This window comes from Chironomus tepperi, unplaced genomic scaffold (genome assembly GCF_022539635.2).
Source record: "Chironomus tepperi strain 1889 unplaced genomic scaffold, CSIRO-AGI_Ctep_v1 contig_37, whole genome shotgun sequence".
Classification (NCBI taxonomy): Eukaryota; Metazoa; Arthropoda; class Insecta; order Diptera; family Chironomidae; genus Chironomus; species Chironomus tepperi.
In genome coordinates, this window is record NW_027226159.1 from 1,444,031 (window position 1) to 1,457,817 (window position 13,787).

Genomic DNA, 13,787 nt, shown 5'->3' on the forward strand with positions numbered 1-13,787 from the left:
TACATGTACAACCTATGTGCATTCTTCTTGACCTTTCGGGATGTTCCCGAGCAACATAAATATAAGACCCCTTAGTCACGTCTCCGTTAAAACTCCTGACATGGACACAAAACAGAATTCCCTTCAACTGAATAACTGTGTCTGTCATCGACAGATATCCATACATCGTAAATAATTTAGATTAAAATTAAGTTTCATTTTTTAACGTATTTTTGAGATTCAAATTTTAACGATTTTACAAAATTTAAATTGAGTTTCTGATTTTGTGTGTGTGAAAAAGTAGAAAATTATTTATTTAATTTATTTAGTGGATTTAAGATTGATTAATCAAATGACATTATAGTATAAAAGTAATGTGAAGTATTGAGAATCTATAGTGAATCGAAAATTAATGAGAACATTTATAATTTTAGTGAATTTGAGATTTTAAAAGTTTGTTTACAAAAAAGATTGGCGCAAAATTGAAGATAATAATTTATACCTGGTATGAATTGCTTTTAAACTGTTAAAGAATGATTGTAATTTGATTAATTTATATTATGTATATTTTAACTATAGTTTCGTGATCAGTTGTAATATTAGAGATTAATTTATGTCACATTAGTTCTCGACGGCTAAACTGTTTGTAAGTGACAATTTATTTATAATTAAGACACAATTTTTATTTTTATATTTTCCATAGGAAATTTTATTCCGTTCAACAAATTGTCAATAAATTTTTGTCAACATTAAGCTTGAATTTGCAGTTTTTATTGGGGAATCAAAATACAGCTGAAGCCGCCGTGACATAAGATAAAATTTCAAACAATTTTACTGGAACTGGAAGTGAAGTTGCTGTAGACTGAAATTCAAGATACATTGAACGATCCAGACAACAAGATGAGCACCAGCAGGAAGAATAAATTGTGTTCTGAATGTCAGAGCATTGACGTTAGCGTAGTTTGTGCAATAGTCGAATGCAAAAGAGAATTTTGTAGTAATTGTGCTGGAATTGATACGAATGAATCAACATTAGACAAATGGGTGTGTCAACGTTGTGCAGGATTTTTGAAATCTGAGAGGACATTAAGAAGTGCTGCCAAGAATAGACCAGAACAAGCATTTGCGCCGCGTCAATTGAAATTCGAAAATTCCAAGGCCACTAAGAAAGAACACACACGACTTCAAGTAAAGGGCAATGATGATGAAAATAAGAAACTGAAAAAGGAACTAGAAGAGACCAAAAGGCAACTGGAACTTATTCAACAACAACTCAAGGTTCAAAAGCATGATGAACAGTTCCATGATGGCGATCCAATAATTGCTGAAACACCAAAACGAACGACAGCCCAGTTGAATGCCAATGCTAGACAGTTTGTGATGGAACAAACTGATGATGCAACAAGTGCACAAGTTATTGAACCAACGAAAGATGATCCAGCGGAAAATATTGTTAAATATCTGGCAGATGCAATTCGTATGTTGCAACCGAATGTACCTGTCAATACGGTGCATAATGGATATGATTATGACGAGCAATTGAAGTTAACCATGATACGTGCTTCGCTGCCCGACTTACCGACGTTCAGTGGTACATTTGAAGAATGGCCATTATTTGAGCGAATTTATAACACCACAACTGAGACTGGAAGGTACACAGAAGAGCTGAATCATTTAAGGCTGATTAAATGTTTGGATGGTGAAGCGAAAGTCGAATGTCGACTACTTTTGAATGGAATGGCAGGCGGAACTGTTATAATGAACCACCTTAAATCTGTGTATGGAGATCCAGAGAAAATATTGACACGCCAAGTTAAAAGGTTGTTGAAGATGCGAGCTCCGAAGGACTTAGAAAAGTATCAATTGAAGGAATTTGTTTGTGAACTGGAGTCATTCGTCATCAATGCTGAAAGTTTTGAAAGAGCTGATTACTTGTGTCAACCATCGATTATTGATCAATTAGTTTTCAAACTGCGTGATAGACATCGAGATGCTTGGGGTGCAATGAAACTCGCCAATCAGAATGTGAATCTGAAGGATTTGTGGAAATATTTGGCAGAGAGATTGAAAGATGCTTCAGCACAGCCACCGACTGAATCTTATGAGTATCGAGCTGGAGATTCAAGACGAATGCACACACATCGTGAACAGAGATTTGAATGTATGCATTGCAAGAGTTCATCGCACGACTTACAACATTGTGTTGATTTTAAGAATCTGGTGTTGATTGAGAAAAAGAAATTTTTGCGTTCGAGAGGATTGTGCAATTGTTGTTTGAAGCAAGGTCATCGATGGAAAGACTGTAAGGCAAAGAGGATGTGCAATATCGATAATTGTAAAGAATTTCATCATCGAGTTTTGCATTTGAAATCACAATCCAGTGATGTCATTCGTGAAGCTGAAAAGGAATATAAGCATTCAGAGCCGGAATTTCAAGCTGCATCTTCATCTCAATCAAATCCAGCAGAATCGGAGAGATCGAATTATCACAAATCAAGTTCAGTGTTGTATAAGATCTTGCCAGTAGTATTGCACGGCAACAATGGAGAATCAATTGAGACTTATGCCTTCTTAGACGACGGATCTTCAGTCACATTGCTTGATAGAGAGCTTTATGAGAAATTAAATGTGAAGGGTGTTCATAGGCCATTCATGAATTTAAGATGGACTAGCGGCATATGCAGAGAAGAAAGTGAATCGTACATTTTTGATTGTCAAGTATCCAGAGGAGAACGAGGAAAGAAATTTCCATTGAACGGAGTGAGAACTGTTGAACAACTTGACTTAGCATCGCAAACTGTAGTGGCAACTGAGTTGCAAGAACGATTTAAGCACTTGAGAGGAGTTCCATTGCCAAGTTTCGAAAATGCACAACCAAAGTTGCTGATTGGATTGAAGAACGTTTCATTTTTAACCAGCATGTCATGCATTAATGGTGCTGATGATGAGCCTGTTGCTATTAAGACGAAATTAGGCTGGACTGTATTTGGTACTTCAAACGACGCATTAGACAATTGCGCTGTTCATAAAATATTGGATGAGGAACGATTGATGTCAATTAGATGCAATGAGACATATGTTGGAACAACAAGGAATGAACCAATGCCTGTTGATGATTTAAAGGTCATGCAAGTGAACGAAGATATTGAACTTTCTGATAATCGACCGATGGGAATGAGAAGATTGATAGATCTTGATAAGTGTTTAGAACGAACATCTAAATTGAGAAGCTGTTCAATTGAGAAATTTGACAAGCTTCAGGCTAAAGGCTATGTGAGAACGATGAACGAACTCATAAATGAGAATAAGTTCTCGATGAGAACTCGTCGCGTGTATGAAGCTGCTGCAAAGAATCGCAAGAAGATTCCAGACGCTGTCGATGAATCGAATATTAGAGAATTGACCACGCATGAAACGTTAGCATCAAAACGAGTCATGAGATTACAAGAAGGATGGAGGAATTGTGCCAGTGGAATAAGGAAGATTTTGAACAAGTTATATCGTGGTGCACAGCATTTGACAAAAGTATTTATCAAACGCTATGACATTGATGTGATGATAAATCCAACAATGATTAGCAGCTTGCGGATGGAAAGATTAAGAAACAAGCAGTTCATTATTTAGCTGTATTGAATATTAAGTATTAGAAGGTTTTCTTCAGTAGATCAGAACAAAACGGAAGGGAGCATGTCATCGACAGATATCCATACATCGTAAATAATTTAGATTAAAATTAAGTTTCATTTTTTAACGTATTTTTGAGATTCAAATTTTAACGATTTTACAAAATTTAAATTGAGTTTCTGATTTTGTGTGTGTGAAAAAGTAGAAAATTATTTATTTAATTTATTTAGTGGATTTAAGATTGATTAATCAAATGACATTATAGTATAAAAGTAATGTGAAGTATTGAGAATCTATAGTGAATCGAAAATTAATGAGAACATTTATAATTTTAGTGAATTTGAGATTTTAAAAGTTTGTTTACAAAAAGATTGGCGCAAAATTGAAGATAATAATTTATACCTGGTATGAATTGCTTTTAAACTGTTAAAGAATGATTGTAATTTGATTAATTTATATTATGTATATTTTAACTATAGTTTCGTGATCAGTTGTAATATTAGAGATTAATTTATGTCACATTAGTTCTCGACGGCTAAACTGTTTGTAAGTGACAATTTATTTATAATTAAGACACAATTTTTATTTTTATATTTTCCATAGGAAATTTTATTCCGTTCAACAAATTGTCAATAAATTTTTGTCAACATTAAGCTTGAATTTGCAGTTTTTAGAGGGAATCAAAATACAGCTGAAGCCGCCGTGACAGTGTCCATAACAAGCCCATTTCTTCTTTGTCTTCTTTACATACAATGAAAATACTGACATTTACACGTGTTTATCGCAAACTAGTTCTGATATGTAGATTAAGAATGACAGCTAGTTTTGCTGATATGAATAATCTTATCATTTAAACAACAAGATAAACTAGTTTTATTTTCTGAGAATATTCTCACGTTGGACTTTAAATGTTGAAATGTTTTTGTCAACACAAATTAAAATTGATATTTTGATTGATTCCAAAAATATCGATTCCTTCAAACTTTGTTCATTCAATTTCATTTTCAATTAAACTAATTTAAAGTCAATATTTACTCGCACAGCTATTCTCACATAGATTAATTCCGAAATTGATATGATACATACGGCAGGCAATTTGACTCACTGTCAACATAGTCTCGAAGGTATCCAAATTAATTAAAAACATTCACTTTAGTATCATTTCCCTTGATGTATACTCTCGAGTCACACGAGTCACACCAAAAATATACCCGAATAGCACACCATGTGTGCAAGAACACTGCTGTTTTGCCGTAATAACTGTTAGACACGAAATTGTCTTGACAGTACTCAATTATTACGTTGAAAAATGCAGTTCTCCATATTAATCTGCTCGGAATACATCCCGAGCAACACAATGTAGTTGCCAGGGTGCTGTTTCATCACCACATTTACGGCAGAGACTTAAAAGGAGCTCGATGTCGACTAGACTTTTGTATGCAGTTGAGTCGACTTATTCATGCAAAATCCGAGGTGACTTCAAGCTCTAGACGTAAGAGAGTCCTGACTACCACGTGACAGCTCATTCTCAACTCAATTATGCCCTTCATCATGCTGTTCAAAGCAGTTTAATCCAATTCACAAGCTGATCATATTTACTTATTTAATATATGCCATAAAATACATGTTTATAGACAACACAAGCCGGTTGATTGTTTAGCTGAATATTTAAAAAGGTCACAGCGATGATATTGTTTTACATTTTCAATATCAATATCCATATCCATATCAGATACCCAAAAAAATATAAGATGAGCAATATTCAAAAATATTTCATTCATTTTTCATGCCATTTTAATCCACTTGCCTGCTATTGTTAAACTTTATGTTAAAAAAAAGAAGGCGAAACAATGCAGCATCGTAAATATTGTCGGAGAAGAAGACAAGACAAAACAAGTAACTCGATCCATAAAAGGAAGTTTTGGGTGGAAGAAGTGAATTTTTGAGACATTCAGTAGCTTCAACTAAACTCATATACATGTGTACAGAAACTACTTAAATGACTATTCTATATTCGAGATGTGTCATTTCCAACATGTGCTAATTAAAGCTTAGCTTCATTTCACTTGATGGATACGGACAAAACTTTGGCATTGGAATGTATTCGCATACTTAATTGTGATAAATGTGTTGAGCAGTTTTGACACAATCTAATCAATTTTAAATTTGTATTCTCATTGTTCTCTCATTTTCTCGTGCTTATGGCTTTACTCGTCTATCTTTATGTGCTTTATCCTCTCGTCTGCCTACAAAATTAAAGGCAATCTGTCAAATTATACATTTCATTCTGCCAAATTCAATTCCATTTGCCAAAACTCCATATCGTCTATCAGACTAGACTAATTTGAACTTCATCATGCCTACATATCAGCTCATCCTGCAGTTGGGTAAATGTTGAAATATAAGCATGAATTGAAATTAAATTGGAAGCTTGTAAGATGAGAAAAAAGAGAAGATTTAATGAGAGCAGTCACGAAATAGCTGTAGTTGTAATTGAAACAACAAGTTCTTTGAATTAAGATGTTGTTAATGTTCTGTTACAGATGAGTAATTTATGCTCAGATGTCAATGAATGTATTGCTTCTTGTAGGTCGATTTTTTGGATTTGTTTTAATGGAGGAAGATTGTGTGCATCTGAATTTATGGATATGTTGTCAATTAAAATGGTTATTTTGGGGATAAATTAGTCAAATGTTCCAAGACTCAGCCAAAGTTCCAAAACTCAGCCGTTCACTTATTAGGATATCCCTAGGCTAAATCATATGGTAAATCTGTGGTATCGAGCAATGCTGTTGGAATGGCCTACTATCGGTACATCATTTGTCAATTTATACAGTCAAAAACCCTCGGGATGCAGAACAATGTTTTGAAATATAGCCAAATAACTCCCAATAGCTCAGTGATAGAAGCATCGGCCATAAAATCACATGGGTTAGAATCAACCTCTCAGTAAAGTCTTCTATGGTCTAGTAGTTAGGTAGCAGGACGTAATGTCTGTTTTATGCGATCGTAGATTCTATTCATACAGGAGATCCGATCTCACAATAGATTGTCAAATATGAAAAGGATTCGAACAATTCTCGAGATTGCAAAGGGTAGTGACGAACAATCCTCAAGACACAGTGGTTCCATTCTAATGGCTCAATACAAAAACTAGTTAATTTTCATAAAAAAATTCAATTCATTTTCAAAATAATCTTACAAGCAATCTCAAAACTAATTGCAATAAATCGACAACTATTCAAAACTTTCAATTATCTTCAAGTCACGACCTTATGTTGAAGCCTTACTATCCAATACATTTACTATTATCGAATCCAATTCAAACTGCATTTATAACTCGTAAACTTTCATAAATAGGTGTCGCTAATAATCTCAAATATCACACGAAAGCCAATGCCCATTTTTTCGCACATATCTAAGGCTTGAATGTTAATTTTCGATTGAATCGGCAGTAGTCATTAAGCCAACCTATTATGGATATCTACTAATGGGCTATGATGTTAGTTACCGTAAATATTCACTTCCATCATCTAATTTTTCAGCACAAAAAATATCTAAATCCGATAAACAAGTTTGTCTCATTTTTATCTTAAATGCTGTGGCTAAATTCCATATAAAAAATATCAATTTAATATTAAACGCTGATATAAAAAGTATATTTTTATTTACGTCCGATAAAAACAAATCATTAAGCAGTAGCTGTATCACGTAAACAAAATTTCAAAGTCAATTTCCAATTCTAAAACTTAATGATAACAATATCGACAATTTTGGTCATATTTCTGTGTAATTTTTTAATTAAATTGTCTATTCATCCACATATTGAGCATTAATAGCTATTTAATAGGCTTATCGCGTCTTTAGACGTCTTTAATTCTTTTTATGGGAATTTCCTGTAATCGATTTTCATTGTTCATTTGTGAGCATGTTTATGATGAATAAAAAAACGAGACTTAATTCTTCTTTTCAAGATGACAAGAGTTTGTGCCTTTTTTTGGGAAAGATTGTGGGAAAATGTGCGACGATTTTAATCATTGAAATGGTCATGAATAATTTTTTTTACAATGTAACTGTATGGCCAATCTCATTTATAGCTTGACGGATGATAAAGAATTTAATTTTTTTTTATTGGGGAGCGTTTGCTAGTGATGTCCATCATAATATGGGTTCAATTGAATTTTCTATATAGATTCTTAATTTTTGAGTCTAGAACTAATTTTCAAATTATCTGTCAGCACGTTTCCATGACGGATTCCAACCAAGTGGTGTAACAATCTTGTACTTTAATCTCAGTCATTGCTGAGGCTCCCCAAATTACAAAAATGCTCCCAAAATTACAAAAATCAAGAAAATTCCAAACGTCATTCACACACCATTCCCAACCATAATTGAACGATTTGATATGAGGAATTGACAACGTCATTTCGATTAAAAAATATAAAAATTTATCAAAGCAGTTGTAAAAAGATGAATGATGAGATAAGAAACATATAAAGTAAAGGACAGAGAATGCCAAACGAGTTTGGAACTGTTTTTGTTGTTTTTGATGATTGATTGAAAATTTACAGAGAACGATGAAGTCATTTGATGAGGCTATGTTTGTGGCTACATGTGCATGTTCAATTATTGTGGTATTTTATTGGATTTATTGGAGAGAATGATGAATTTAGGGCTTGGTATCAGCTGGAATTTTGAATGGAAATGGCTCGATTTGGCTCGACTTGCTTGCTTAGAGTCTTAGTGACATTTGACAGCAAGAAAATCACAGCATTTAAAGCTCAAAATTATAAATTCTCACATTTTTATAACAACAACAGCTGTGGTCAACAATTCAACCCAATACTCTAATCTTGGTTATTCCCCAAATAATTCCGCAATCTTATCACCAACGGATATCTTCAAAGCAATGATATTAGACACAAAATCACTTAATCCCTCTAAAATATCGAAAATCAATTTTCAAAAAATTACATCAAATAGCTCAAAATAATTCATACTTTGATGTTTTATAAAGCAGCTCTTATCTTCTTCTATTTCAATTATTTTTAAGTCTCGTCCAATCAAGTTAAAATTCGTTGACTCTTCATCTTATTCCAAATATAATTGATAATATTCAGATATATTCAGTTATCTACAGTTTACTAACTGTGATAAATGTCGTTTTATCAAAAATTCCGTTAATTTCAAATTGAATATTTCTGGGCATTTCTGAACTTGGCACTATTGGGGTTCTTTTTTACTATTTTAAGTCTTAATATTGAAAGCACTAATTAAAATACGTTAGGAGCTGGCAAAAAAGTGCAGAAATTAATTGAAATTCTGTAAAAAAATATGTTCAGTCCTGGGCTTGAACCCGCATCTTCAAAACGAAAATGTTTCGAAATTTTTCAAAAATTCCAATATTTGTATGGAGTTTTCGACTTGTTAAATCGGGATATTATGGGGTTTTGTCGGGACACAGCAGCAAGGGTGAAACGTACAGCAGTGCCTCGGCAAAAATACAACAGATGGCTGCCCTAAGTCATAAAAGAAGATCCTGAAGAAGGAAACTTACGCATTTCAATTTAAACGGTCATTTTAAATTCAAAAAAATATATTCAGTTAGTTAGTACAGTTAGTAAACTGTAGATAACTGAATATAAGTGTAGATAACTGTAGATAACTGAATATGGCCGAACCCTAGTTAAAATTCGTTGACTCTTCATCTTATTCCAAATATAATTGAAATGATTATGATGATATCACAAAGAGTCATTTCATAATTGAAGGAATGTCGTTCTTATCAATTTTTTTTTTTTTTTGTTGTTCACTCACATGCATAGCTGTTCTTATAAATCTTATCATCAATGGCAAACGTGAATTGTAGCCTAATATAAAGTTTGTTGATAATAGAAATTTTCATGGTTAAAAAGGCAACAAATGAAATATTTTTGGTTCTTCTTACTTAATTTGTTATTTACTTACTTTGGTTGTCGGACAGATAAGTTGGGATCCATGACCTTTAATATATGTCGCATAAAACTTGGCGTGTGGCTTCATACTGCTTGTCGATTTCTAATATTATCTCTATCGACAGCAACATCTCATTCTTATCATCTCTCTTACTAGAAGCGTCAAAAAGCATTCTAATTTTTGCAATCAACTATTCTTCAAATCAACAAACATTTTTTGCATCAGAATACGCCTTCGTCTCTTTAAATCCAAAAATTCAGACTTGAAAACCTTAAGAATTGTTGCACTTGACCATAATTGATAAGTCAATAGAGACAAGCAAAGCTTAAAGTCGACTCGGATTTAGTAAAGAATGGTCGACTTGAAACGACTCGATTCCATATAGAATTAGAGTCAACTTCAAGCTCTGTGACAATTATCTTCAGAAAATGCTGTTTATAAGAGAGCATGCTCTCGAGAGCTCATATCATATCATTCAAATAAACTAGTTGAGCAGGCTTGAATTGTACAACATTAGTTCATGACGCCCACTACTGCAATCATGTAATCCAATAACGATTGATCACAAGTACATGAAACTGCATAGTGAGCAGTTTTAGCAGTTTTAGTCTTAGCTAATTCTGCTTTTGAGGACACACTCTTTGCCTGCTACGTATAAGCTTGGAGTCAAATTGGGTAAAATCCGACTCCACACCAGGGTCACGCCGGCTTAAGCACACTATTTTTCGTCTTCTTCATACCCTGTGCCTTTGAACTTACATCAAATTTCGCTCAAAAATTGAAATCACATTTTAAAACAGTCCACAGTCGGACACCATACTTAAGTATATTCAAATAAATCTCAAATAATCATTTAGTTCTAAAACAAGCATGTAAAAGTAAATATCGCATCTAATTATTTGCAATCACACTAACTTCAAATATCAAACAATTATTTATAGCCCTTCAAAATTCATATAGCAAATATGTACAGCTCAATAGTTTTAGGGGGTCATTCTATTCTTCCGTAGCATGAAATATTGAATTTTAGACCCCATTCACCTCTTCTGTAGCAAAATCTTCAAGAGCGCTACTTAATAACTGAATGATTCCTTCCTGATATTATTGATCAAATTATCAATTCAATCAAATGAAAATTCATCAATTATTATTATTCAAACGCAATCATTATTCATACATACTTGATATCATATCATATCATATCATTCACGTAATAATCAAGCATTTAATTCACAACATTTGTTCATGATTCTCATTACTGCAATCATTAATAATAACGATTGATAAAGTAAATGAAACTGAATTACAATTTAAATAAATTATTGACTAATTTCAATGTCAATGTTAATGATTATTACAGCTTTCGTATGTCGAGCATTAAAATCTAGTCAGGAAGTTCATTAAATATTTGTTATCACCTTAAATGATCATAAACATGTGAATTAATTTTTTTATGGTTTATGAAATGTTAATAATTTTAATAATGAAATAGGACATGATCTACAGTGCAAGTGTCGAATGTTCTGCGAATAATGCATTGATATGTGAATTAAACAAATTTGAAAGCATTTTTTAAAGGATTGCTTAATTGAAAACGAAAAAAAATTCAAAACGGAACTTTTTTTCCAATAAGCATTTGTTTGACGACTGGAACATGCAAAATTATCTGTGTTTGTTCATAATCCCTCAATGCACGTTCACAAAAAAAAAAAATTCTTTCAGATTCCTTTCATATGAACAAATGCTAAATATTTTTTTTTTTTGTATTTTTCCATGGTCTTCTTTTCGTTACGCTTAAATTTTTGTTAAAGCAATCAAAATAAATGCATAAACTCAAAATACAACATGCTAGAATGTCTGCAGTAAGTACCAAATGATCAGGTTTTGAAAGTACTTTACAGCCAAAAAGTTAGTAATCAAACTTAAATTCGTAAATTGTGACTAAATTTAAAATAATTTTTTGTTCTAAGGAATAAAAAAATTGAAACAATTTTTTAACTACAAAACATTAAAAATAACAAATCAATTTGCTGACACTGGATGAAAGTACTTCAAAATTTTCTAATGATTTGGACTTACTGCATACAGCTGTTGTAGTTTTGTATAAATATGCATTTAGAAATCTTGATTTTTGAAAAAATTTGAGCGAAAAAAAATCTTTTTACAGACCTCGAAAAATAGAACTGCTGCTTCTAAGCTATTTAGCATTTTGTTCATACTCAAACCGAATCTGAAAGAATTTTGAATTTTCGTCAATTATTTATTGAATTATGAACATTCAAAGATTAATTTTGCTGTTAGTGGTCTAACAAATGCATTATTAAACTAAAAAGTTCCGTTTTACATTCCAACATACTTTCGTCTTATTAAGCAACTCAAAATGCTTTCAAATTGATTGATTTAATCTCACATATCAACTTAACCCAAGTCGATTTCGCAATCGATATTAATTCATGTAATATGACTATTTAAAGGCAACTTGAAATGGAAAGGTTGAATTGATTTTCGAAAATTCACGCCAATTTGAGGATACATGGACAAGTATGGTGAGATTTCTTTCATTTTTACATTTCTTGTGAATAAAAAATCCTCAAATTTCATCCCCGCGGAATGGTGCGCATGTCTTTCGGCACATTTCCTGCTGCAATTGAGAAATTTCGTAAGAAAAATTTATATACTATAATTAAGTATTTTAAAATAACCGTAAACACTTTAAATGCTAGTTTAATGCCATGGGAAAAGTAATTAAGACGATGGTTTTAGATTGCCATTTCTTAATCCTTCTTTCTCATGATAAATTGGAATAAAAATATCTTTACGAATGGACTTAATTCATTTCATATTGAAACAATCCCACCTGCCTTGTAAGTTCTTCAATTTCTCTTCGTATTGTTTTGGTTTTGCTCTTCGTTCGACGTACTATGTTTGTTTCAATTAGCAAGTAAAAATTCAGACTTAGTTTCTCAGTTAATTTTCCACATTAAATGCTCAATGTACGCGATAAACAAGTCCACGATGGATTAAACTAGCCCAAAAATGTTGTGCAAAATTAAATTCTTGTTAAAAATTGTGTAAAAAAAAATTTAAGAAAAAAAAAAGTTTCGGAAGAAAAAAAAAATTAGAAAAAATTTTTACCCGTGTGCAGCATAAAAATAAATAAATTTAACGATGGTCGATAAAAGTGTTAATAATTTTAATAATGAAGTGGACGATGATACAATGTCGAGTGTTTATAATGCATGGCGTAAGAACAACTTTAATGATTTTTTAAAGGATTGGCATTGAAAAAAAGAAAAAAAATTCCTTACTTTTTTTATTATTCTTCCTTCTCACTCATGCTTTATTTGTGTTTGTTCCTCTCCCTCAAGCACGTTCACCAAAAAAATTATGAACAATTTACTTTTATTCATTCAAATGAAGAAATAATGAGTGATTAATTCACTCATGGATTCTATTTCGTATGCGGATTAATAGTCGAATAGACAAAAGCAATGAATTATTATTAAAGTGTATAAAACTCAATATGAATCATGTTATGTCTGGCGTGCAAAATACAACAAAATGGGACCAAAATATATTACAGAAAAAATTGGCTCGACAATACTAATTAAAAAGATTTGTTCTGTAATAAGTTTTGTTCTGATGAAAACCCTTCAACCAAAGTAATAATTTGTTCAATATTTTGTCTTTTAAGCACTTGAATACTAACAAACTATATATATTCTGAAAGTTTATTGATAAATAAACATGATTTAGTTAAAATTAAATTAATTAAGCTTAAATTCAAGTCAATATTTGATTAAAAATCATGCAAAGTGGCCGCTTTTGAATTGCGAAAATTTAAGTAACCACGTGGTTTTGATTAAAAATTTTGGCATGGAAATAAAGAACAATATAAATATTATTAGTTCCAATCACAATAAGTCATGAAAGAAGGATTCATAGAAATATTCAATCAAAAACCATCGTCTCAATACTTTTTGGCTTTAGATAATTTGAAAATTTAACGGTCATTTTCAAAATACTTAATTATAGTATAAAATTTTTCTTAGGTTTGATTCCTTGAGCAAAAATGAACCAATGTTGAAATTTTCAGCCAAAATGGACTTGTAGTTGAAATTTTATGACAAGAAATGCAAAAATAAAAGACCGTCTCAATACTTTTTGTCGCTACTGTATTTTCCGACTTATTTTCGATGATAAATATTTTCTATCAATCTACGATAAAT

At 31.9% G+C, this 13,787-nt stretch overlaps 1 protein-coding gene across 3 annotated transcripts in view; it reads left to right on the forward strand.

The window, feature by feature from the left end:
- Positions 1-13,787, forward strand: part of LOC139098246 (echinoderm microtubule-associated protein-like 2) — a 69,095-nt gene that overhangs the window by 18,369 nt on the left and 36,939 nt on the right. Inside the window, exon 1 of one of the 3 annotated variants that reach the window (XM_070650388.1) lies at positions 12,481-12,802. The exons of the other annotated variants lie outside the window; for them this stretch is intronic. Within the exon in view, the coding sequence (XP_070506489.1) occupies positions 12,727-12,802 (76 nt within the window). The 5' untranslated portion in view covers positions 12,481-12,726. Of the gene's footprint in view, positions 1-12,480; positions 12,803-13,787 lie in introns of those variants that run through there. 3 annotated transcript variants of the gene reach the window in all.